The following is a 21,866-nucleotide window of genomic DNA, read 5'->3' as shown; positions in this document are numbered from 1 at the left end:
GTGTAATGGAGCAGCCACCAATCTAGGCTGTGTCTTGCATTTGGGCTGGCTATGGCACTCTTCTAGAATCCTCCTGGATCCCATGTTGTTAGGACTTCTCTACCCCTTCTAAATAAAGCTTTCCCAAACAGTCCAGAGCTTTAAAGGAAATTGACTGCATTTGCTGTTGGTTGTCAGGTTATGACTTCTCTTGGAGTTGGACAAAACACAGGAGAAGGAGGTAGGATTTCTCCTCATGATGCAGAATTCATCAGAGAATATTGTATCATGTATCTGAAATAGCACTTACCAAATATTTAATATTAATAGCTACATTGCAATACTCAGTTTACATTAATACTTATTATCAGGTAGGGTATAGTGGTAGATACTAAGGACACAGCTATGAATTAGACCATGCAAAATTTCTTCTTTTTTTTTCTTAACGATTTTATTTATTTATTTGACAGAGAGAAAGAGAGTACGGGGGAGGGGGGTGGCAGGGGGAAAGGGAGAAGCCGACTCCCCACTGAGCTGGGAGCCAAACTCAGGCAACTCCAGCACCCTGGGATCATGACCTGAGCCGAAGGCATATGCTTAACTGAGCCACCCAGGCGCCCCTAGACCATGCCAAAATTCTGATTTTTATAGGAGAGACAAGCTCCTCAAAACAATAATTTCAATGAAAAATAGGACATCATCATAAACTGGGGAGGTGAGACAAAGCTTCCTGAACCTGGCTATGCCTGAAAGCTTTTTTTTTTTTTTTTTTTAAGATTTATTTATTTGAGAGAGAGGGAGAGAGAAATGGAGAGGACATGCGAGTGGGGGCAGTGTGCAGAGGGAGAGGGAGAGAAAGAATCTTAAGCAGGCTCTATGCCCAGCACAGAGCGAATGTGGGGCTTGATCTCAGGACCCTGAGATCATGACGTGAGCCGAAATCAAGAGTCGGATGCTTAACTGACTGAGCCATCCAGGCGCCCCAATTTTGGATTTTAAAAGAGAGAGAAGTTTTGAAGAAAAATTTCTCTCTCTGTAACATGTCACTAAAAGTATCCTACGTGTTGATCTGTAATATTTATAAACCCATCCTCTTGTTTTTCTGAAATGCAACTGTAAAAACATGTGCGCTTTCAAATTCAATCTTCTCATGAAAATGAGGTGCCTCAGTGATAAGCGCAGGCTCACATACTGCAGTGTTTACATATTCTAGTTGCACAACACAGAGTTTAAGCTGCATTCACAAGGCGGTCACGGAACAGCAAAACTAAGCTAGACCAGAGGTCACAACACTGTTTTCTTTAAACAGTATTTAAGGCTGAAGTAAAGTAGATTGACTTAAAACTCCTTAAATAGTAATATTTAACCATAGTCACTTTTGAAGAATTTAATTTTATCTGTTCTTCATATTCCCTTCTAGTATTTATACAGAATGCAGAGGAGTTTTGACTGTTGGAAGCAAAATGCTATTCATGGTCCCCGCCCAGGGTGTGGAGTGCTGTTCATATTATACTCACAGTACTGGTTCCAAGTCAATCTCTCATAATTGGGAATGTGCTACCAACCCACACGGCAATGAAAGACAGGGAGCGTGGGGTAATTACATACAAGAGAGACGGTGACAGATACTTCTGTTATAAAACAGATGATATGTCCAATTTTGAGATGGAGTAGAGAGGTGCAAAAAAGATACTAGGAACAAGGAAAAAAGGGAAAAAGTAGACTAGGACAGTCCTCTGCTGAGGTGAAAACCGTGAAATGAAAAGAATAAAGCAACAAAAAGAGAGTCACATCAATTTTACAAGTAGTTTCCACAAGATAAACCTGTTATGTTTCTTCCTGCCCCTTCCTTACTGCTCTTTAAATGTAGAAAACTATCTGAAAGATTAAGTATTAACTTAATAATTATAGAAATAATCTTATATTTATAATTTTTAAACTTCAACTATAGTTTCTTTCTCAGGGTCTTTTCTCTTCCTTTCTTATTTTGTTCTCAAGGAAATCAGAGCACTCAATGCTAACCACTGCATTTTGATAGTTTACATTCTTATTTCATTGGCTACAGGATAACCATCTGACAAGATCCTACTGTAGGAAAGCCCCATTAAGACACTATCTACCACAATAGAGCACGCAACACCATAGAGCTCCATCTTAATCCCTATCCAGTGTGGTTTGCTGCAGGAAGAACCAAAAGTCCCTAATTTGAGCCTTTTTAAAAAATTATACTATCTTGTTTTACTGTATTAAAAATTATATAATTTTATTAGGAAGAGACTTAAGGGGTTTGTTAGGTGGTTAGAGTTGAATGCCCAACCTTCCAGTCAGTAAAGAATTTTCCAAATAATGTATCTGAAATGTATCTCGTTTCTGCTTGAAATCAGAATGGCAAAGTGGAAAAAATCTTATTCTGGGTTTCAAGAGATCTGGATTCTAAATACAGCTCTGTTATAAATTATGAATTATGTATCTCCTTTGGCAAACTAGCCTACTCTGGGCTTTTGAAAGTGAGATGTTTGGTTTAAATAGTATCCAGATTCCTTCTAGTACCAAACTCTGCTCTCCCCTGTGTTAGCTGGCTGGTTGATGTTAGCAGCTAAGGAAATGCTATAGAGGTGATTTATGTAAAGGCTCCTTTCAAGAGGATGGACTAAGGAAAGGGCTATACATCTGAGGTTAAAGCAGACAACTGTCTTCCTTTTTTTTTTTTTTAATTTTATTTATTTGAGAGAGGGAAGGAGAGAGAGAGAGAGCAGGGGGAGGAGCAGAGGGAAAGGGAGAAGCAGACTCTGCGCAGAGCGTGGAGCTGGACGTGGGGCTCCATCCCACAACCCCGAGATCATGACCTGAGCCCAAATCAAGAGTCAGATGCTTAACTGACTGAGCCACCCAGGTGCCCGAGACAAATGTCTTTCCTATTAGTTATGAGCCTCCTTACATGCTTAAAAGGACAAACCCAAATTTGGCAGTTACTTCTCTTCCAATTGCTGTATTAACCCAATGAACACTGGAACACATCTTTTTTAAAAAATCAGGAAGTAACACAGAGTTGGAAATTCTCAGACTGGAGCTCTGAAATCTAGATGGAAATCCACAGTCTCCCATAATGATGGAAATTCTATCATTAACTAGTTACGTGGTCTTGGGTTAAGTTATTAAATCTTCATGAGCTCAGGAATATGTACTCCAAGACCTCTTCTAATTCTGTAATTACTCATAGCCATTAGCAACTGCCAGATTTAAAGATCACAAAAATTGTACAGAGCACTATTAATATTTTTAAATGGCTTAAAACAAGAATATTTAAAAAGAAATGTGTACATAAGCAACATCCACTGTTCTGCTTGATTTCTCACACATAAAAGGGATCTGTGGAGCCTACTTTTCGTGAGAACTAAATGAGATAAATGGGATTTGTATTGTTTTCCACTCTCTTTTTTCGTATACTAGCTAAAATTTTTATATTAGCAATGTGCACTTTTGTTTGAGCAGCTAACATAAATTATCTCACTTTTAGAAAATGCACAGCATAAAACCAGCAAATTACTCAACTAAATAACTAAGAATTATTGCTTTTGAATTCCAAACATCAAACATTCTTTCCAAAGAATACCTTTAGTCCAAAGCAAATATAATTTATTACTACTTGTAAGTTACTATATAATGGAGTTTATTTAAGATGGTGCAAGCATTTCCATAATAAACCAACATTTTTGAAGTGTTTGTTTAACTTGGTTATAAAATACACTCTGGGGGAAAAAAAATTAAAAAAAATACACTCTGGGGAAAAATGGGTAGGTTCTTTGTGAGAACAAATGCTTTTGAAAACTTAAATAGCAAAGAAAGATTTCAGGATGGAAATGGTATCAAACAATTCAAAGCATATTTTATTTTTAAGAAGAAATCTTTTCCTTTTCTTCTTTTCTTGTATCTCTTGTAATGAATATAACATTTCTAAATTTGGAAGTTAGGTTTTGTAACAAGTTACCATTTTTAATAAATAAGGGTCAATAATATTATATACCATCTTTGCAGATACATATGCATATTTGGAAACAAGTTGTAAACAAGTTGGTCTATTTGGGTTTCTTTAACACAGGTGCCTGCACACATTCCCTGTGCAAACTAGGACGAAGTTCGGCTTAATACTCACTTTATAGGTAATCAAAAAAAAAATCACCTATTCAAACAAAATATATCAGACTAGTGTAGCATAATTTAATGCATTAAATATATATCTCCATTAGTGTTTGATTTCTTTACTGTTTAACTCTCAAAGCAAGGTTCAAGTGTAAAAAAAACACTTTTCATCTACATCAGTATGTAGCTTCACTATTTATACTCTGAGACTATCACAGTTTTATCTATTTGAATAATTAAGGGTTGGGGGTTTTTTTCCACATTGGACAAGAATTCTTCACATAAACGTCTCTTATGTTCATAAGAAGGTCAGGCTAAGTTATTATTCATATGCTAGTTGTTGTGCAACATTAAATAATCATGAAGTACAACTTCTGAAAGAGAAGACTTTAAGCTACAGAAAGTGCCTTTCTGCCACAACTCTAAAAGCTTACTGATCAGAGTTAAACAGTGAAATCACACATATAGCAAATTTCTAAGGTATTTTCTGTCCTTAAAAGTTTTCAGATCAAGATTATATACAATCATCTCATAAAGCTGGCTAATGTTTTCTTTAAATGCACATACATACATACCCATAATATCAATTAAGTGTTCAATAATTTCCTTTATAATTTTAAATTCATCCCTAATTTGCAATTCCTGAATTGAAAAAAAGAAGCAGAGCTTCTTTTACTAGAAGTAAAGCATAACGTGTAGAGTATGTTCAGTCCAGAGCTATGCTTAAGCCTAAGTAAAAGAACAAACCTTTAGCAGAGCACTTTAAAGGTATTTTTGATCTATGTGATCAAAAATATTCCACTGGAACAATGGCCTTAAAAATGAATTATGACCCTTGATTATGCCACTACTCTTGTTGAACTGGAAACACCTTAAATTTCTCTTTCAGCTATGTCCCAAAGTTTGTCCACAAGATAAGGGGAGATAACAAAACTCTAATCTTCAAAAATGTAGAGATTAGACTGATAATTCTGTTTTCTCTTCCATTTATTTATGTTAAAAATTGCCTCTCTCCATGTCTAACACGTAATTTTAGAGGTTTGTGTGCCAATCAGGTATTTTTGAACCAGAACTTTGCCCTGCAAATAAGAATTTATCATTGATAAAGTTGTTTTTTAATGCACCTCATATTAATATTGTAATAATTTGATTTGTTAATCACTTTACATTCATTACCTAATCTACTTTTGTTAAGCCCATTTTATAGATGGAGTAACTTACACTTGGAGGGATTAAACCCAGTTGCTGAAGGAAGGATCACGTAGCTACTGATGCAGTAAATAATTCAAACCTAGGCTGTCTGACTCTATATCTATAAACCTAAATACCATGACTTTTAAAATACAGATTTAAAACTTCATTCCAAACCAAATAAATTATGATCTCCAGGAGTTGTGTCCCTAAGTTTTTTTTTGAGATTGGTGGTTTGGGAACCAATGCACTATCACCAGGCTACTCTGCCTCCCTAGGATTGCTGATTTTTATTAACTGCCTCTTATTTCCATGAACCAGACCTTTAGGGAAGCGTCTTTTGAGAGTGCAAGATACACGGTGCTGGGGAGGATTAAAAAGAAGTAGAAAACATGGCTCCTGCCTTGAGAAGTTTACAATCTAAAAACATGCTACCCAAAATATTGGAAGGGCTATAAAAGTGCCTGGACTGGGATGCTTACTAGAGATGACTGTGTGGGAACAGTGTAGTTTGATTAGGGTTTTTAGTGGAAAGGAGGACAGAAACTGACAGAGAAGAGACTAACCTGGGTATAAAGCTTTGGCAGTGGAAATAAACTTGTGTAATGGTTTAATAACCCTTCTTTATTTCAAAACACAATTCTAAATATTTCAATTCAATCCTCTCTCAAACACATACAAATTTACTAACCTTCTACATTCATGGCTTCTCTCAGAACCTGAAGTTTCTTTTGTCTTTCTCGAATTCGGTCCAAAGCACTTGATATTGCTGAGGAAGTGGGCAAATCTCGCATGTGAAACACTGGATCCACTTTCTGAGGGCCAAAGATATCCAAGGCTATGCTTCCATCTGAGTATCTTGCTTCCTTTTTTCTAGGAGTAGTTGAAGTCCGCACTGTTACTGCCTCAGGGAGATATTGTCGGAATCCACCAGTTTCCCCAGAGAAGTCTCTGTCAGCTGTGCAAAGCAAGTCCATGGATGAAGCCCAAATCTTCTTCTTGGGAGGCACATCAATACCAGGGAAAGTTTTTTTTTCTGGGCCACTAGTTTTGAACTGGTAAGGGGAGCAGGCATTTTCAGAATCTTCGTGTCCAGAATTATTATCTGATGAAATGTCCTTGAAATAATCTTCCTCATCTTGTGTGTCTCTGATGGACAGAAATCCCATAGATTTACTAAGCCCTTTGTTAAGAAAGGTCTGATGAGAGAATGGAGATTTGTGTATGTCTAGTACATCAGAAGTAGAGCTTCTTCCTGGAATGATAAGAATCTATCATGTATGCACAGAATTTTTAGAAAATAACTGGAATGTAACCTTACTATTGACAGTGAAAGTGCTGGTAATTTCCTAAGTCTTCCTAATGGAGGATCAGAGATGAAATGGATGGTAGTGATCATGAAAGTGGAAAGAGACACTTTGTTTGTATAACTTTTCATAGTCCAATGTTTCTTACTCAATGAAAACTATAATGTATTGAACTTACTTTTTTGAGTAATAGTATTTTATATTCATCAAAGGTGAATTATTTGGTTTTTAAAAATAGACAAAAGTAAAAAAAAAAAAAGCAGAAGTTTCTAATACTATCCAGTTTGGCAGAATATTAATCTAATCCATGAAATGATTTGGGGTAATAATAGAACGTAGAGTATACTCCTTTAACTTCTAAAGATATAATTCAAACATGTATTATTTCAACATAAAGCCCTGGTATTTTCTGGTCATTTAAATATTTTTAAAGAAGAAACAAAGAATTCTTGCTATATTCTGGATGAAAAAAAGAGCAGTATTTGGAATTCTTAAGTATCAAAGTTTTATTACGAATAGATATGTTTTCAGAAAACTTGATATAATCTGGGGCACCTGGGTGGCTCAGTCGTTAAGAGTCTGCCTTTGGCTCAGGTCATGATCCCAGGGTCCTGGGATCGAGCCCCGCATCGGGCTCCCTGCTCAGTGGGAAGCCTGCTTCTCCCTCTCCCACCCCCCCCACTTGTGTTCCCTCTCTCACTGTGTCTCTCTGTCAAATAAATAAATAAAATCTTTAAAAAACAAACAAAAAACCAGTAAGTCATTCTAATTTTTTTTATGGCACCAGTCTACAAATGCATTGAGACACAGCAAAAATGCCCAAACAAATTAATTTTTGGAATTCAGAGTCAGTAACACAAAAAATCATATATATATGTGTCTGTGTGTATGGCTCCACTATAGAAAAAGAAATGTAGAAAAATACTTTAGAGTTACTAACGCAAAAGTCCATAAACACTGAGGATTTCCTGTGTGACCTTCTGTGATCCCTCTTTGATAACTTATCTGCTATGTATACAATATAAAATAATGACTAAAACTTCCCTAGTAATAATAAATTGCTTAATAATTCATTTGAATAAGTCAATTTCCTCTTCAGGGTGATAGCTGTAAGTTTCAACTCCCTGACTCCACATTTCACCTTAAAGATCTTAGAAAAGAGAATTCATTTCAGAATGGTCAACAAATAACTGCTTACTGGAGAATTAGATTCAAACATTTTGCTTTTCTTGTAACTCATCTTTCCCTGAACACGGATCCACTGAAGTGCAAATAAGGATAACACCAATACTTGGGCATGTCATATAAAGAACACTGAGGAAATAACACCACAACTAGACAAAGATTGTCACAGAGTTTAGCTTCTAATCTAAGATAATTTAAAACTGGTAAACACATCTATATTATAGTATTTTAGGAGTAAATTACATTCTTAAACAAACCACATATTGAAACTCATTAGTTTAAAATTTTATTAAAAAATAGAGAACAGAGATATTCTTGAAAATTGATAGAATACATGAGGTAAAAAATAAGAATTGAAAGGACTTAAGGATCATACAACCATAGATGAACTCAACAACCTGCCTTCTTTTATACTGCCTTGACTCCCAACAAGTAGCCAAAACTTAGAGAAAACCAAACAAGTGAGGGTTTTGGCAGCATCATAAATTCATAGTCAAAAACCCTGGACACTCAACATCAATGTGTTAGCAGTAATTTCACTCACTCTCCACAATGCTTCACTTTTCCTCATTCTTCAAATTTCCCACATTAATTCCCTCTTCTCTTTTCTGATAATTTTCTCTCATATTTCATCAAGAAAACAGAATTTTTCCAAAAAGAACTTCTCATTTTCCCATGGCTAATTCTATACATCTACCCCTGTCTGCCAATCTTTTCCCTTGTCTCAAAAGATGCAATTTTCTACCAGTTGAAGCCTGATTCCCAATATGTGTTCAATCCCCTCTTGTTTTACGTTATCAGAGATTTTACTTCTTTGGTTAACGTCTGCCCTTGATCTTAATTAACCCCCTTTTCTACTGAGTCATTGCCATTAGTATACAAACGTGCTTTAATATTTCTATAATAAACAAAACCTCTCCCCTGTTAACACATTTCCTTCTAGCTCCTGCTGTCTCCAACTTCTTCTTTCCCATTAGTATTCTACTCACTTCAGTCAACTTCCAGCTCCTCCACACCTTGGCAACTCTCACTGTGTCAAACTAATGACCTCCATGTTGCTAAACCCAACAGATATTTTGCATCTGTATCTTACTTACCTCTCAGCAACAACTGATGGTGATGACAGTTACTTAATGAAGCACTTTCCTCTCTTTACAAGACCGGTTTTCTTCTACTTCTTAGACTGCTCATTCTTAGTCTTTGCTTTTTCCTCCTCTATTAGATATCCAAATGTTGGATTTCCTCAAGTACCAGTTTTAGAACCCTATCTTTTCACTCTCTTCTTGTATAATTTCATCTCCTAACAAGGCTTTAAATAATTAACTACATACAGATAACTCCCAAATTTATATTCTTGGCACCAACGTCTTCTGGGAGCTCCAATCACATATAATTGAGACTTCCACTAGCGTATCTTAGAAGCACCTCAAACTGAACATGCTTAATACTATTTTTTGTTTCCCAAAACCAGAGATATCCATTCAACCCCAATCTTTCCAATTTCAGTAAGTGGCATCACTATCCAACTGATTACTCAAAACAGAAATATGGGCACGATCCTGAAATCCTTCATCATCCTTATTGCCCGTATCAAATCCATCAGAAGTGCTGGTTATTTAACTTCTCAAAGATATCTTACTCCAAGTGATTATTTGCATTTTCACTGGCATCACCCTATACCCAGTTAACATTATCACTTGACTAGAAAACTGCAATGGCTTCTGGATAGGCCTCCTTTCTTCACCCAACTACCCCTCTACTCAGCAGCCAGTGTTATCTTCTCAAAATGTAAATTCCATGACGCCACCACCCTTTTTAATAAGTCTCAAAGGCATACTCGCACTCAAAATATAAACAAGACTCCTTTCAGATCTGCCCTTTGAATCTTTTTTAGTCTCCTCTCCACTTCTTTCATTCCATCCAGGCCACAGGTTTTCCTATTAAGCTCTCTTATATGTTAGGACCTTTTATACATACTGTTTTCTATGCCCTGAATGGTCCAGACTTTTCTCATGGTTAGTTGTTTCTTATTCTATACTTTTATTTTAAATATAACTTCTTCAGTGAGGACTACCCCAACCACTACTGAAATAATCACTTTCCAAGTGTATCATGAGTCTATTGCATTTCTAACAGGTAGATTTATCATTCTCTTGTAGGTTATTAGTATTTACTAACAATATATTAATGGGCCATGGTATCCTAAAAGAGCCATGTCTTCTCACCAGCCATATGAGACTTAAAACTAATTGCTAATAAGGTGGCTCTTGGATAACTACTGCTCTATAAATGCTAGGTTTTTGCTTTATGCAAATTAGTAGATATAATAATATTTTAGTTCTTATTTATTAGAAGTCCAGAAAGTTACACTTGATCTTAGCCAAAAGGCCAAGGAGTGATTAAAAAAAAAGTCCAGAAAGTTAAAGAGAAAAAAAAGTCCAGAACATTACCATTTTTAAGTTCTGTAAGGTAGTACAAAATTATAATAAAAGTAATTCATTTAAAAGTTTGCACTACCTTTCTACTCTGCTTCTACAAAATATGCCAAATTTAACTGTTTCTCAATTTGCTCTACATGCCTGAAAATCACATTATGATAGCCAACTTAAAGTCTCATGACCATTATTTACAAAGATGATTTTCTTGCTATAATAAGGTCTCTTCTGGTAGCCAAGAAAACAAACAAACGAATAGGTAAATAGGAAGAGGAAGAAAGAAGGGGTGGGGAGGGATTGATACTCCTGAGGAAAATGGGCAAAAAACTGTGGAGGTGCGAAACAAAGTTCAGAGGGCTATGTATATACTTGTTAGAGATGGTCTGAAGTAAAATTGTAAGAGCTATGAGCCACAAAAGCATTAAAGGTTTAGAAACTGGGTGTGGATCACCTTTTGAAGGAAGAAAGAGATGTTTGGGCCCCACAGGCCTGCACCTGCCTGAGGGTCAGGGAGGCCAGTCGTGCCTGATGGTGGCAGGTAGTAACCCCCGCTTCTCTTCCGCAGGTGGGAGAGTTAGACAGCCTCTCAGAGAAAACACAGTGAAAGATACTGATATCAAGAGACTACTGTATACCCATCTTTTATGCATATTTTCAATGATCCTAAGCATCAGTCATCATTCTTCTTGGAGAACTCCTCAATATTGGAAACACACTTGTGCATCTGTTGTTTTTGTAACTGCTGTCAGTCTAGTATTATATTTAGTAGTGAAACCAAATGCATCCTCTAAAAGAAGTTCATTATCATACAAGGTAACCAGATTTTTGAAATGCTGTTTATGTCATGTTTCTTCTTTCATGCAATTTTTGTTCTATACGTGCTGGAAACATTTTTATTTGCAGTTATTTTGTCTACTTTTCTACTGTACCTTGTTTATGTTTGTTAGAACCAAACATCAAAGCATGGCTAAGAGTGTTCAGTAGAAATGAAGTCACATCCATTTGGGAGAACAGTCTTCAGATCACTACAATTTCTAGCTTTATAGGAACATGGCTTGGAGCCTCTCCTAGTCCACTCGATTGGGAAGGACCGTGGCAGATACGGCCCATCTTCTGTATGCTTGGAGTGACCTTTGGCTACATGGCTGGCCTTGTGATTTCACCACTCTGGATATACCGGACTAGAAAGCAACTTACACAAGAACAATTAATTGGATGAAAGGGAAAGAAGATATTTCGTTGTGCAGATTCCATAAAGACTGTGCAGAAATATATATGGTCTAAGCCAGGCAGTTCCATTTATAGCACTGTTTTTTATGTAGTTACAACATGATGTGCTTGTAGCTTTAAAAAAAAATATTTATTTATTTATTTATTTATTTATTTATTTATTTGACAGAGAGAGAGACACAGCGAGAAAGGGAACACAAGCAGGGGGAGTGGGAGAGGGAGAAGCAGGCTTCCTGCTGAGCAGGGAGCCCGATGTGGGGCTCGATGCGGGGCTCGATCCCAGGACCCTGGGACCATGACCTGGGCCAAAGGCAGACGCTTAACGACTGAGCCACCCAGACACCCCGTGCTTGTAGCTTTTTAAACTATGAAACCCCTGAGAGATTGTACCTTCTGGTTGAAATGAAGTATTTATAATAGGAGGAAAAAAAAAAAAAGTGAGAGGTATTTGGAGCTAAGTGGTTTCTCCAGTGGGTCTAATACCTTAGGAATGGTTTTGTTTGCTTTTTGGATGAAAAAGGAGACATACCTTTATCTAGGTAACAGAGAGGTGGATTTTGGCTGGTACAAACATACCCTTTTAAAATCACATTTTCCTAATCGGCAGGAGTCTCAATGCATTTTGTCATATCAATAATACTATCTTTAGCTATACAACTGAATATGGAATTGCATGATTAACACTTCACCAAGTGGATAAAATATATATAACATCACATATCATATCATGGTTGCCTTGTATTGCTAAGCACTGTTGGAAAAATTTCACTAATCTGGGAACTAAAAATGAGAGTTCAAATATAGAATCTGGCCCTTTAAGTGAGGAGAAACAGGAATTCTAGACTCATTTACTAGGTGCATAGGCTGCTAGACCAGTGAAAACCATGTACTGTTGTTAATACCAGTGCTACTTACTTAGTAACTTGATTTGAGACTAGGTAAAATGCAATTTCTTCAACTGCTTTCCAAATCTTTCTAAACATGTGCTGGGCTATTATAATTACTTTATTTAACAGGCAATAAGCAGCACTGAAATCATTAAGTACATCTAATAGCTGTGCTCACTACCCATTTTGATCACAGGAAGTTAATGTTATTTTTGAAGGCAATACCATTGGAGCTACTCTTAAAAGATTTCAGGTAGAAACTTCTTTAATATTTCCCCATCCTGGGAGAGTTACTAGCTCCTTCCACTATACTCACAGAGCACTTTGGCCCCCTCTTAGGACATTTCTTTCACTATATTAAAATTATCCATTCTATTAGATATCTGTCATCACTCCCACTCATTTCCCCACTCCACCCCCAGCTGGAACAGTAACATAAGAAACCATGTCTTACCTGTTTTTATATTTCTAATTCCTGATTAAAGACATTCCAAAACAACTCTTATGGAATGGATTGATTACATAACTTTTTGAAACCCTTTTAAAGCCAATTTAGGTAGCATAATCTACCAGAAAGATTACCGTCAAAACACCTGGGTTTTAATTCCAGCTTTACCAAATTCAATCCATGAGCTTGGGCAAGCCACTTAATTTCCATGTTTCTCACTTCCTTCATCTACAAAGTTGTGGACATTACTTATTATACCTTCTTAAAGAAGGCAGGATAAATGAACTAACACCTAATGAACTATCATGAGCTAGGACAACATAAAATTCTAAATTGCTCCTCCCTTTTGTTTCTGCTTTATTTTCCTCAGCATATCATTATCTACTCAGGGGGAATTTAAAAGTTCTTTTGAGAGGAAATCATGAAAGCAGAAATCAAAAGATTTCCAATAAAAGTTTTAGATTCTATTATTTAAAAAATCAAATTATTCAAAACAGGATAAATGGTGACTATAGGTGGATTTTCCATCTCTTGAAAAGGCTCTGAGTTCAAAGAGAGTTTACAAACAACATTAGATTTTACATACAATTACAAGTATCCAAATACAAAATGAAACCATAAACATGCTCCTTTTGGAGAATACAGAGCTTGCTAAAAACTAATTGGGGGAAAAAGAAATAAAAATAAAAGATTTTAAAAACATAAAAAGTCTTCATAATAGAACATATTCCATTTATTTTAGTCAAATTGAAAAAAAAACTCCCTTTTAAAAGTACATTGTGTTTTAACTATATTTGTTATATGTGACTAACATCATCCTTAATTGGATATCATCATTCACCCTTCCCCTCACACAAGACTCAAAAAACTTAAGCATCTCTTAGAAGCTAACTTCAAAATGACATTTCAGTATTAAAGAGGTTCCTCGATTCCCCATCTGTCCTCACAAGTGTGTTCAAGTACACAAAAAAAGAAACATGATATTGTCAATACGCCCAAGTTCTGAAGCACTATCATGCTGATCTGATCATGGTGTAGGTTTCCGCCTTAAGCTTGGGAGGAAATGTTTGATTTCTTTTTGCTGAGTGAAGCCATTTTATCAGCACTGGCGTATAAAATAACAAAACGGGGGCAGACAGCCCACTAGTTCAGGCCTTACTTTTTGTAACAGATCTGAGAGGTAAGATGTAAGGAGAGACCTTTTAAGGTCATTGACTCATAGATAAAAAAAAGTTATTGTTAAGTTTCAGGTGAACGATCAAATCACTTAGACACAAGGCAGTATCCCTAAAATTGTTTACTTCTTTTAACCTAATTCTATATCTCACTGTCCATCTTGACATTTTCCTTATTGAAAACTATGGCCAGGAGCCTAATAAACTAAAGCTATCAGTACATAAAGGTTTCAGGTTTGTTCGCATCAAAGAGAATGCTTTTGTACCAATGTAGTGTAACGAGACTCTTTGTTGCAAGTGACCTCTGAGCGTGAAGAACTGCACTGCCCAAAAGTTAACACTGGGGTCCTAGAAAATAGTTCTTCACAAGGTCACTTTTTTAATCTTAAAGTTTTTATATTACATTAGTATATGCCATTGACTATAAGCTGCTAATTGCTTGTCTGGTAATGAGTATAATTAGTACATTATGTTGATTCTGTCTTTGAGATGTGGTTTTTTACATTTGTTAAATTTGTAAATTAAGACAGCCCTTGAGCAGTACTACTGTGTAAAGCAATGGCTAAGAAGAACTGAAGAATTCTCTTTTATTACACTTGATCTCAAAAAGGCTGTTGCACTTTAAGTGTGAGGACCTCTAATTTTACCCAAAATGTAAACATAAACAAAATTTGGTTTATCTTGAGTGAGGAATCATAATTCCTTACAAATTCTCTTGAGTTTAGATAGAGGGGAGATTTAATTCTCCAATAAAGGGATAGGACCAACTCAACAAATAACAAACAAGCAAACCAACTTCAATTCTATAACATGGCCATTTAATGACAGTAGGAGATGATAAAAGGGAATTCCAGAAAGAAAGTAAAGAACAGGGAAGAGAAATAAGGAAGGAAGGGAGACAGAAATGGAGAAGCAGAGAGAGAGTGAGGGAGGGAGATGGATTGCTGGAAGGGAGGAAGAATTTAGAAACATGATAAATAGGAGAGACAGAAATCATTTAAATCTAACATTCACTTATTAAAGTATGCTCATTATGTCTCCTTGAAAAAGACTCTTTCTGCTTGCTATTGACATTTAATTATAATTTTCTATTATTATTCAGTTCTGAAACAGGAGTCTGAAAATTTGATGGATTAACAAAGTGCTGCTCTTCTTGGCACCAAGGTTCACACTATATCATATCTCCAATCCTAAGATCGTTTTAAAATAAAGGGAAAGTGAGGGCATGTGTTGTGACGAGCACTGGGTATTATATGCAACTAATGAATCACTGAACACTACATCAAAAACTAATGATGGCTATCATTAGTTTATCAACATAGTTTATCAACTATGTTGGCTAAATGAACATAATAATAAAAAAAAATAGAGGGAAAGATTTTTACCTGCAAGAAGATGTGTTTATATATATATTTCCTTACTATAATTATGCCTCTCTCTAGATACACATGTATAGACAGAGAGTCTAAAATCAACTTGGGGGTTGTGATTCCCATTAATAAAAAGAACTAGAATAGAAAATAAAGTGCAGCAAAAATAATGTTGCTTTCTGAAACTTTGTTTTTTTTTGTTTTTGTTTTTTGTTTTTTTAAAGATCTTATTTATTTATTTGAGAGAGAGAGAATGAGAGAGAGAGAGCACATGAGAGGGGGGAGTGTCAGAGGGAGAAGCAGACTCCCTGCTGAGCAGGGAGCCCGAAGCGGGACTCGATCCAGGGACTCCAGGACCATGACCTGAGCCGAAGGCAGTCCCTTAACCAACTGAGCCACCCAGGCGCCCCTGAAACTTTGTTTCAGTAGTGTTTATGTTCATAAACTTTGTTTCATCTTGCTTTAAAATATATTTTTAATATAAAATTCCATGATAAAGACAATAAAGTAAACAAATATTATTGCTAAAATAACAACATTGGAAATGATTTACTGTGGGAGTTCTGTCTTAGTAATGTTTTTTGCATAATTTTAGTGGATTTATATATTAATATAGTTAGTGTTCCTGTCTATTCCCTATCTCCACTTTGCATACTTATGTTCTAATTATGGTCACAATTATCAGATTCCCAAGCCAGGTAAGTATGATTTCATTAAAAGAAACAATGAAATAAGGTTAAAACTTAAAAATTTCCTATTAATATACGCTTACCTGTTGGTAATCCTTTCCCTCTCAATCGGTCTCGAATAGCTTGGCTTCGATCAGGCTTTTGTTCACTGTTACAGGAAAGTTGATCCGTCTGTACACAGATAATCAAAAATCAAATTTGACGAAACAATCTCCCTTTCATTTTCATGGTAATTATCTACAGAATGTCACTAGTTAGACAATTTTTGTGGAGTATGGCATTGGTAAAGACACTCCACATTGGCTATTGTTAACTTGTTTTTCTTTATAGGATTTATGTAGCTCAGTTCTGGCCAATTCATCTTCAGGAAATGAAAGGCAAGACAGAGTTGTAGAAGAATTATCTGCTAACTGGGTAACAAAGTTAGCCAAACTGACGTAGTTAAAATGAGTTCCATCTGAAAACAGTAAACTAGAGGAGTTCTTTTTTCCCTAATTGGTAACTACGTTAATCTCTCAAGTTCGATTATGATTTTTAAAAACACATTAAGTCTGCTATAATAAAGCTTTCTCCTGATTATAACCAAGCACTGAGGGTACTGACATAAATTATTTTCAAAAGTAATTTTCTAGATTTTTCCTGCCAGGAATTACATTTGAGAAATGTTTTAAACCAATGGACATATTGAGGGATGACAATTAAATTTAAATCAATGTTCCTTTGAATCTCCTTTATAATAAAATGTTTGAATAGTCTTTTTTTATTATTAAAGATTTTTATTTATTTATTCATGAGAGACAGAGAAAGAGAGAGAGAGGCAGAGGCAGAGGGAGAAACAGGCTCCATCCCTCCCTCAGCAGGGAGCCCGATGCAGGACTCGATCCTACGACCCTGGGATCATTACTTGAGCAGAAGGCAGACGCTTAACCATCTGAGCCACCCAGGTGCCCCAAAATGTTTGAATAGTCTTAAGCTTTAATAACTTTAACTGAGGGTACTCATTTAAAATAAAGCATATCATTTTCTTCCACCCTAGCTGTTTGAACCTTGGTTGCCATCATGAATGACACAGTAACTACTCAGGCCAGGAAGTCCATGACCAATGGACTACTTCAGCTGAAACAAATGGTCATTGATGTTCTTCATCCGGGAAAAGCAACAGTACCTAAGACAGAAATTTGGGAAAAACTAGCCAAAATGTACAAAACCACACCAGATGTCATCTTTGGGTTTGGACTCAGAACCCATTTTGGTGGTGGCAAGACAAGTGGCTTTGACACTTCGGTGGATTATGCAAAGAAAAATGAACCCAAACACAGACTTGCAAGGCATGGCCCATATGAGAAGAAAAAGACCTCAAGAAAACAGCTGAAGGAACATAAGAACAGAATGAAGAAAGTCAGGGGGACTGCAAAAGCCAATGTTGGTGCTGGCAAAAATAAATAAAATGTCTAGCAGTGAGCTGGCGATTGGACAACAGAAAAGGAGTAAAGATTCTGCAGTGACTTTATCTGTGGTGATTATGCAGATTTTCATGAGAGGATTAATTAACAAAGAACTTTTAAAAAAATTAATAAAATAAAAAAGGATATCAGAGGGGAGGTATGTGAGTTGATGGGTGAAGTACGCAAAGGGGATTAAGAGTACACTTATCATGATGACCGCTTGAGCACTGAGTAATGATGTATAGAACTGTTAAATTACTATATTGTATACCTGAAACTAATCTAACACTGTATGCTAACTATACTGGAATTAAAAATAAAAAATGTATTAATGGGGGAAAAAAGTATATTACCTTTAAAAAATTAAAGTAAAAGTGTATCAAATCTGATCAAATTCCACATTATAAGGGATGAAAAATTAGAACACTGGGTTTAGTTAGATGATCAAGTAGAGCAGAAGCTTCAAGAAATAAATGGAGAGATGATGATGAAGAGAAATTACTTAAATCTGACATCAAATGCATGCGTACGTATTTGTTTACAAACATATATACATAATCATTTTAATATTCCTCCATTAGTGAAACTTGCTTGAATATGGATTAAAAATCTACTTATGGTAGTAGTTTAAGGTAGTATATTCAAGGTATTATGTTTCCTACTTCTAAGAAGACTTAAATGGAAATATTTCTGGAATGATGTCATCCTTTAAATTACATAAATGATATTAGTAGTGTATTGCACTATGTTGTCAGTAACTAAAGAGATAAGGCACATCCTGCATCTTTGGGAATCCCTGCATTGACAGTACTATTAGTAATAGCTGCCATTTATTGAGCAATTACTATAAAGCAGGCACTGCTTTAGGTGCTTTACATACTTTATTTAATCCTCAAAACCCCTTATGTGGTAGGGTTATTATCCTTGTACTACAGACAAAGAGAGAAATAGCAAAAAAAAACCCAAAAACAACAACAACAAACTTCTAAGAGCCTTGAAGCAGCTCCTCAACATTGAAATAATTATCTTCACAACTGTTCAGTAACATGAGTGGATGGTATGTGTTACTATTCCTATTTTATAGATAAGTAAAATCGAGGTCAAAGATGCCGTAACATTAAATCAGTAGAAGAACCAAGACAAGTAAGCTGGCCTGCTGACTTTACACTCCATGCTAATTAACTTTCAGTAGATAAGAATTATGGTCCCTTGAAATGAATTTCACCCTGAACAAAAGACTAAGTCATTCTCTTGGCTCCTGGAGGCAACAACAGCTCCAGAGGAGCAAAATGGCTAACAGCTTGGGCTTTGGGGTCAGAGAGATCCAGGCTCCAATTGTGTCTGTCATTTACAAAGTGCACGGTCATGGGCAGATTATTTAATCTTTCTAAGCTTTAGTTTCATTATCTCTAAAACGAGGGTAATCTGAGACTGTTAGGACGAACAAATGTGGACAAGCACATAAGCCATTTAGCACAGTGCCTGGCATAAAACAAACAAAAAAAGGTAGCCGCCGAGGCTCCGACTATTGGGTGATGTCCAGGAGACTAGCAAGAGCAATAGAAAGAGAAGGGGAACAATGTTAGTTCTTCTTAGTAGACATTTGCCTCTGGAAAGGCAGGGTATCCATATACTAATTCGACTGACCTTTCTATTCTTCTCTCCTACTAAACAATCCCACAACACACCCCATATCAGACTTAATACTGTTCCTCAAACATACCCCGCTCTTTCCTATTTCACAGCATTTATCCAGGCTTACTTCCCTCTGCCTAGATTACTTTCTATCAGACTACTGGATCTAGTTCAAAGTGCTATTTTTCGATGCAGTCATAACTTGTATCCTTCCCCTCAAAACTTCATAGCTTTAAAAATTCTTCCTGTGGTGCTTGCCATACTTTCCTCTGCATTTTACAATTAACCAAATGGTTGTAGAACTTTAAATAAGAGCTCTTTGAAGGTAGAGTAAATATTTTATTAAGTTGTATCTTCCGTAGTATCTAGACAGGTTTCATATACAGATGAGCAATATTCGTTACTGTAATAAACTGGCTTAAATACTAAATGTAAAGAGACGGAGATCTTTTATCTAATATGGGCAACTATTAGAAGGACAATAGAATTCCATGGAGGAGTATTTCTTCATTAAAAGAAGGAAGAAAAAATAATTCTAGCAATTTTATTAAAGGGATGAAATCAGCAAGACAAGTCTTAGAGGAGATGTGGTAAAATAGAAAGATCCCTGGACTAATAGGAAATATATGTCCCATAAGCTGTGTGAGTCTCAATTTCCTTATTTAAAAAGTGAAGGAATTAGTATTGATCACTTTTTCTCAAAGAAAATTTTATGGAACATTAGTATTATGAAAAAATCTGTAAAAAAAAAAAGACCCAAATAAGTTTGGGAAATGTTTTACCTACATGCGTATCACTCTTGAAGGTGAGTAATATAGTCTAGTGTATTAAAGGCTCTGAGAAGTTCTGCAGTGAAAATATATTTTAATTTCTCTTAAATAGGTTTTCCTCAAACTTATTTGATCACCAAGGATTTAAATTTTTAAAAACAAAACTGTATTTGATAATATGTAGGAAACTTTGTTCTGGATACAGGGCTTTCATAGATTTTTAGTAGCTTTACCTTTGTTAAAAAAAAACTCAGATGCAGGAATATAAACAAATAAGTAAATTAGAACTGGAGAAGCTCTAGTTAAGGAGGGGAAATAAGCAGCCAAGAACCCACTCACTCAGCCTCTACTACCTATATTCCTTTCACTACAGAAATACCCAGGTACAGTTTACAGTTTACACAGGGTACAGTTTACAAACCATTTGCCTGGAAGAATCTATGAGACTGTTTTGTGTCAACTAGCAAATTGCACAGAATATGGCCCTCCAGCCATACAACATCCTGGTTAAGATGGCAAAACCCCCAGGAAGAAGAAGTGAGAAGCCATCAAGAACACTGTGTGACAGTGGCAAATTTGTAGTTCACACAAAGAAGAAGGACCTCACTCAGGTACCATAACTCTAATGTATAAGAGCAGATAAAGTTGATCTAGATCAGATACCAAAAACCAAGGAGTATCCAAGTACTATATATTCATGTCTTTTTGTTCCAGATAAAGTATAACACAAAATTTGCAGAGGTGGGACTATAGATACAGGGTTTATTATTCTTGGGATTCTTTATATCTATGACGAGAGAGAACGGGAGAGTCCAGGTCTTGGGGCAATCTAGCAGGGATACAAGCATGTATCACCCCCTTCACACCAGGTGACAGTGTCCATAGAAGGTGGGGAGAGTTTTGGGAATACTCAAGGGGTCCAGACAAGTAAGTGGCCAAGAAAGAGGTATAAAGCAACAGAAAGTGCATTATTAATGCTAAAACCCATTTTGTATGTCAACGTATTTTTCACAATAGACACAGAACCACTTGCTGGAAGCTCCTTACGATGTAAGAAAGGAGGCAAGAACAAACATTTTCAGCTCTAACATGTTCTAAAAAAAGATGAATTCTCATAAAATCTAAGAGACTAAGTTATTGCACCAGGCTTCTAAATTTTAAGTCATGTTTCAAATAAACAATTAACATTAGAACAAGGAATTTAATGTACTGTTCCCTAGTCTTCATTGAGAAAATGCTACCTACAGTATCTTTAAAAAAAGTTTTGCTAAATTTTAAAATATGACTATATATACCAGTTGGAACTGTAGCTTACCCCAGAAAGATTTCCCAGAACCAGTTTTACCAACTGCTTCACATAGGAAAATGAAGGTGCACAATTGCTATTCCTAATATGAGCACTGCAAGCATCCAGAACAGTCCGAACAGAAACTCGAGCGTAAATAACATCTTCACACATGCCAAGCAGGATGCTGTTGAGATGATCTCCAAGCTTGATAGGCTGAATATAAAGAAAGGAAAAGCAACTTTGAGAAGTGTACGTACATCTTATCCAACATGAGACAAGCCATTTCAGGAGTCCCAGGAACCACACCAAACACACTGCAAATACTTGGGGGAAAGGAACTCCTTATCTAGCAGCATATATATTTTATTACATTTTACCTTTCCATAACCCCAAAAAAATTATTAGCAGAAGATGGTTAATATAACTCTCCCAAGACAGGAAGTGTTACAGAAAAATTCAGGTTTTTTTTTTTTTTTTTTGTATGATAAAGAAATGGAATTCCTCAGTTATTCAAGTATTTTGGTAAGCAGTTCTCTGAGTGAGAGTGTGTGTGTGTGTGTGTGTGTGTACACGTACATTTTGGGTGAATAAATGATTTCCTAACAGTCAAAAAAAATGTAATATATTCAATATATATTAAATATAATTTGACACTGATGATAACTTAGATTTCAAATACTACAATGACTTAA

General features: G+C 35.9%; 1 protein-coding gene and 1 pseudogene across 8 annotated transcripts in view; one reads left to right on the top strand and one right to left on the bottom strand.

Annotated features, from left to right (window-relative positions):
* The window catches only part of PTPN13 (protein tyrosine phosphatase non-receptor type 13), a 204,421-nt gene that overhangs the window by 93,300 nt on the left and 89,255 nt on the right, over positions 1-21,866 (bottom strand). For all 8 annotated transcript variants that reach the window (XM_032400721.1, XM_032400723.1, XM_032400726.1 and 5 more), the window contains exons 5-7: positions 21,202-21,387; positions 16,120-16,207; positions 6,002-6,565 (exon numbers count right to left, since the gene is read on the bottom strand). In XM_032400721.1, the coding sequence (XP_032256612.1) occupies positions 6,002-6,565; positions 16,120-16,207; positions 21,202-21,387 (838 nt within the window). The remainder of the gene's footprint in view (positions 1-6,001; positions 6,566-16,119; positions 16,208-21,201; positions 21,388-21,866) is intronic.
* LOC116630112 lies at positions 10,521-11,593 on the top strand (annotated as a pseudogene).

Source organism: Phoca vitulina, unplaced genomic scaffold (assembly GCF_004348235.1).
Source record: "Phoca vitulina isolate PV1807 unplaced genomic scaffold, GSC_HSeal_1.0 scaffold3, whole genome shotgun sequence".
NCBI classification, from domain to species: domain Eukaryota; kingdom Metazoa; phylum Chordata; class Mammalia; order Carnivora; family Phocidae; genus Phoca; species Phoca vitulina.
Note: the sequence above shows the minus strand (reverse complement) of the source record. Positions and strands in the feature narration are given on the sequence as shown.